Genomic DNA, 5,952 nt, shown 5'->3' on the forward strand with positions numbered 1-5,952 from the left:
TTGGAAGGTTATATATGGACACCGGAATGGTTTCGATTAGGTTCGGGGATTTTTGGAGTACCGGGAGGCTACCGGAACCCCCTGGAAAAGTTAATGGGCCTATTGGGCCATAGTGGAGAGAGGGAGGCTGCCACAGGAGGTGGCGCGTGCCCCCCAAGCCCAATCCGAATTGGACAAGGGTGGGGGGCGCGGCCCCCCTTTCCTTCTCCCTCTCCCCCCTTTCCCCTTTCCCCTCTCCGTTGGAAGGAATGAGGGGGGCTGAATCCTACTTGGACTGGGAGTCCAAGTAGGACTCCCCCCTTGGTGCGCCCCCCTTGGGCCGACCACCTCCTCCTCCCCTCCTTTATATACGTGGGCAGGGGGGCACCCCAAAGACACAACAGTTGTTTCTTAGCCGTGTGCGGTGCCCCCCTCCACAGTTTACTCCTCGGGTCATAGCGTCATAGTGCTTAGGCGAAGCCCTACGCGGATCACATCACCATCACCGTCATCACACCGTCGTGCTGACGGAACTCTCCCTCGACCCTCTACTGGATCAAGAGTTCGAGGGACGTCATCGAGCTGAACGTTGTGCTGAACACGGAGGTGTCGTACGTTCGGTACTTGGATCGGTTGGATCGTGAAGATGATTGACTACATCAACCGTGTTAACATAACGCTTCCGCTTACGGTCTACGAGGGTACGTGGACACACTCTTCCTGTCTCATTGCTATGCATCTCCTAGATAGATCTTGCATGATCGTAGGAAATTTTTGAATTACTACGTTCCCCAATAGTGGCATCCGAGCCAGGTCTATGCGTACATGATATGCACGAGTAGAACACAATGAGTTGTGGGCGATAATAGTCATACTGCTTACCACCAACATCTTACTTTGATTCGGCGGTATTGTGAAGCGGCCCGGATCGACATTACATGACCGCGTTCATGAGACTGGCTCTACCGATGTGCTTCGCACACAAGTGGCTGGCGGGTGTCTGTTTCTCCAACCTTAGTTGAATCGAGTTTGACTACGGCCGGTCCTTGTTGAAGGTTAAAACAGCACACTTGACGAAAGATCGTTGTGGTTTTGATGCGTAGGTAAGAACTGTTCTTGCTAGAAGCCCGTAGCAGCCACGTAAACAACAACAAAGTAGAGGACGTCTAACTTGTTTTTGCAGGGCATGTTGTGATGTGATATGGTCAAGACGTGATGAGATGATCATGTTTTGTAGAAGTTATTGGCACCTGGCAGGAGCCTTATGGTTGTCACTTTATTGTATGAAATGCAATCGCCATGTAATTGCTTTAATTTATCACTAAGCGGTAGCGATAGTCGTAGAAGCAATTAAATCTGAGAACTATTTCTAAAAAACTGGTTAAAAAGGGTTGGTTTTTTCTTCAGGCTTAATTGGTTGAGGTTTTATTGGGTTGAGCTTTTTTTGGTTCAAGTTTGGTTTGGGTATATAGAAAAACCAGTTTGGGTATAATTGGTTACGGGCTTAAAGAGTTTGGGCCTAACCGCTGGAAACTACGGGTTCCAACCCGGTTCCTCGCCTCAGAGCGCAACTCAGAAAAGAAAGCCCCATCGAGGGGTCGAGCTGACCTACCCATTCCCGATCCCGATCCCTCCACCGCCGCCGGCCGCCCTCCATCGTCGATGTTGCCCTTCACCGCTGGCCTACGCCCTCTCCCCCTCCCCCTCCCCCTCCCCTTACCTCACAGATCAGTGCCCCCCTCCTCCTCCTGCTCGCCTTCTTCGCCCCCTCCTCGACGTCCTCGTCGGCGGCGCCGGGCATCATCCAGCTGCCGCGCGTCGGGTTCTGCGCCGCACCGGCCTCCACGCGTCAAGTTCGTCGAGTTTGGCGGCACTCGCGCCATCCCACTCATCTACAAGACTACAACGAGCCCGCGAGCGCCTCCTCGAGGTCACTTCCTCCAGATCCCCCTCCCCTCCCTTCGTCTCTCATTTTACTCCAGAAATTCCAGTTCTTTGGAAGTCAACCCGAAGTAGATCTCGGTGGTATCTTGATTATTCAGTGCAGTAGACCACTTTGTAAATTACAAACTAAGGTACATGGGTTGCTGTTCATGAACAACACAAGTAGCAGGCATTTGGTTAATGTTCATGGATTGCTGTTCCAAGAATAGAGAATTGCTATTAGTTGCTCAATTCTGCTTGATTAGGATTTGGAGTTACTGTAATTAACATGTTAGTATGGCACTAAACGCATGAATTTTACAATCGACTGGACATCCTTTGCAAATTCCTGTAATAGTGAAGAAATAGCTTCAAGATCATTTACATTAACAATGACATATTTCTGGACATCCTTTGCAATCCTTTGCAAATTCCTGTAATAGTGAAGAAATAGCTTCAAGATCATTTGTTGTTTCAAGATCATTTACATTAACAATGACATATTTTTGGACATCCTTTGCAAACTGTACTATTGATTGTTTCTACTGTACTATTCTAGCATTTTGTAACAGTAATCTTCCATATGTATTTTCACATGCAGTGTGCTCTGAAATTTGAGGCATGTCTACCTCAGAGGTTTCCGGGAGTGCCGATTCCATGGATGAGGATATGAGTCAAGTACCACGTGTTAGAAGGTCCAAGGTGTGGGAGCATTATGAACAAGATCTGGTTCGCATACATGGTGATCTCAAGGCTGTGTGCAAATATTGTGGGACACAACTTCACACCAAGTTTGGGACTACGAGTTTGAGAACCCATATTGCAGAGTCTTGCAAATCAATTGAGGATGGTTGTAGGAAGAATTTTCTGTTGACTATGAAAAAAACAACTTCCGAAGGCCCGTTTGTGTTTGATCAAAAAGTTTGCCGTGATCTCATGGTCAAGTTTTGCATCCATCCTGAGATCCCCTTTCTTAAGTTTGAAGATCCATACCTTTAGTCATGGATTAACTCAATGCAGCCAGCATTTCAAGTCATGGGTCGTCACACAATTCGCGATGATGCAGTGAAGATGTACAAGGGAATGAAGAAAGATATCGAAGTTGAGTTACAAAATTTGGATTCTCGCATTTTCTTAACATCTGATATGTGGACTTCATCACAGAGCTTGGGCTACATGTCCATCACCGCCCACTATATCAATGCAGAATTCATCTACAAGAAGAAGATCATAAGTTTCGCAGAGGTGAAGTATCCTCACATGGACTATGCGATAGAAGAGGAACTTGTTGGTTGCCTAACAGAATGGGGCATAAAGGGGCAAGCTGTTCACTTTGACACTGGATAATGCCAGCAATAATACTAATGCATGTGATGAGTTGATAAAATATCACAAACATGAGCTGCTCCTTGAAGGTCAACATTTGCATGTGAGGTGATGTGCACACATTCTCAATATCTTGTTTCAGGATGGAATGAAGATAACCCATGAAGCTATTGACATGATACGAGAGTTGCTGAAGTTTATTGACTCTTCTCCTTCAAGACTTCAGGATTTCAATACAATTGCAAGTGGGACGGGTCCGCCTTCAAAGAAAGGTATCTCTATTGATACACCAACCAGATGGAACTCAACATGGAAAATGCTTGTAGAAGCATTGATATACAAATCTGTCCTCACTAGTTATGCAACTCGAAAGATGATAGAATCTCCAAGTGAGCAAGAATGGGAAAGGGCAGCAGCTATTTGTGAGTTTCTAAAAGCTTTTGAAGAGCATACCTTAATTGTTTCAGCTCATAGGAAGCCAACTGCACATAAGTTTCTGCCGGTTGTGCTTTGTATTCGCCATGGATTAAAAGATCCAGGTTGGAAAACCTCTGAAGTGTTGAAGGAATTGGCGGCAGCGATGCAAACAAAGCTCGATAAATATTGGGATCCCGAGGAGAAGGAGAATGCAGTTCCTAACCGTCATAGAAAAAGCAAGGGCATTGAGTTTAACCACTCACTTGTCATTGGTACATTCCTGGATCCAAGGAGGAAAGAAGATTATTTGGATTTATTCTATTGCAAGTTGTCTATCAACGAGGAGCAGGTTTCAAAACAAGTGGAGATTGCTTTAGAATGGGTGAGAAAGTATGTCAAGGAATATGAGCTACTTGCAGCGACAAGCACTGCACACTCGACACCTTCTAGTCAAGGCAATGCCACTATTGGATCACCTATTGCAGGGAAAAGAAAGCTGGAAGAAGAGTTTGCCCAACACAAGTCTCGTCGGAGGTCACGTGTACACAAATCAAAACTTGACACATACTTGGAAGAAGCAAGGGAGTAGGATTGTGCTGACTTTGATGTCTTGGGTTGGTGGAAGAGGCATGCTGAAAAGTTTCCTATATTGGCATCGATGGCCCGTGACTTTCTCGCAATTCCTTTGAGCACAGTGGCATCCGAATTAGCTTTCAGTTGTGGTAAGAGGATACTTGGTGACACGAGAAGTTCTTTGACCCCTGATATGCTAGAAGCGCTTGTTTGTGCTAAAGATTGGTTGTTCAAACCAAAGGAGGGTGAGTTAATTGCTTACATTTTGGTTCTACTACTTGTGTAGAATGTGATATATAAAGCATGTAGTATAGAAGTGTTGATATGCCTTTAAATTAATATTTTATTTCATTTGCAGGAGATGGACAGTAAGGATGCAACTAAAAATTTGGAACCAACAAAAGGTAAAAATATAATCTTGATCATCGTTATATATAAGCAAGGGCTAGTGAAGTTCCCAATTTGGTGGCCAAGCTGGCTCTTTAGAAAATCCCAATCATTTTTAGGTGTTTATTAGTCTACTGTTATGTTTGTTTATGTTTATTAGTTGGCTCTTTAGAAAAATTAACAGTTGGCCAATTTGGTAGCAAACTGTTATATTTATTAGTCTACCTTTTTTCTGATGTTGCACAAGTTAGTGGCACCTCTTTGGTGTCCTTTCTTCGGTCTGTTAATTTTTCTGAAGGTTGTCGAGGAATAGAATAGAATATGTTCTCTTCGTTTTGGATTTAGGTGTTTGGAGACAATACTATGACCATGTACGACCAAATATATTTGTACTATTTTATGTACTTGTTAAGGCATATGTGGGTAAATATTTTGAGTCCAGTAGTTGCTTCTGCAACCACATTTTTTCCAACAGGAGGGGATTGGTTTGTGTGACTGACAAAACTCAGGGCATCTCTCTTTTGTGTTGGTGCAGACATTTGTTCCTCCAGCATCAGACTATTCTGGTTCTTCTCTTGCCTAGAAATCCTGCTTTCAACAAGTTCAGAAGCACCCAGCATGACATTTTCGGTTAATCTGAAGAACAATGGCTCCAAGTTGAAACATGCAGCCATCAGCACTGAAGTGGTAGTCTAGTGTATATCATGGTCGCCATGAGCCCATGACATGCAGGGGTTACTATTATCCTCTGTAATCAAGTTCTAAACCTTTGAAGAAAATGTTATTCTTGTAATGATGGACGTGAACTCCAAGCATCTGATCTCAACCTGAATCAAATTTTAACTATCAAGTGCATTCTTGTTCTGATTGTACATATACTGATACTTTACATGTATGGGTGGGGAACTGATCTAGAACTATAGGCTACAACCATAGTTCCTAGAATGGGTTTAGTTTGGTTTTGGAGAATCTGTCATATGGTATAGTTTGGGCTGGGTGCCAATGCCAATTACATGGGTTCAGTTTGGTTTGGTTTCCGAAATGTCATCACGTGGGTTCAGTTCAGGTTCGGTTCGGTTGCCCACCCACTCTCAGATTTAGAAGCAATAGTTGGACAACGATGCTACGATGGAGATCAAGGTGTCATGCCGGTGACGATGGAGATCATGATGGTGCTTTGGAGATGGAGATCAAAGGCACAAGATGACGATGGCCATATGATGTCACATATTTTGATTGCATGTGATGTTTATCTTTTATGCATCTTATTTTGCTTAGTACGACGGCAGCATTATAAGATGACCCCTCACTAAATTTCAAGGTACAAGTGTTCTCCCTGAGTATGCA

The 5,952-nt window shown here is 44.2% G+C and overlaps 1 protein-coding gene across 1 annotated transcript; it reads left to right on the forward strand.

Moving 5' to 3' along the window:
* The first annotated feature begins 2,916 nt into the window (after positions 1 to 2,916).
* LOC141041104 (zinc finger BED domain-containing protein DAYSLEEPER-like) lies at positions 2,917 to 3,249 on the forward strand. Its single transcript, XM_073507217.1, has one exon. It carries the CDS (start codon positions 2,917 to 2,919, stop codon positions 3,247 to 3,249), a length of 333 nt encoding a protein of 110 aa, XP_073363318.1.
* Positions 3,250 to 5,952: the final 2,703 nt, after the last annotated feature.

Source organism: Aegilops tauschii, chromosome 2 (genome assembly GCF_002575655.3).
Source record: "Aegilops tauschii subsp. strangulata cultivar AL8/78 chromosome 2, Aet v6.0, whole genome shotgun sequence".
Classification (NCBI taxonomy): Eukaryota; Viridiplantae; Streptophyta; class Magnoliopsida; order Poales; family Poaceae; genus Aegilops; species Aegilops tauschii.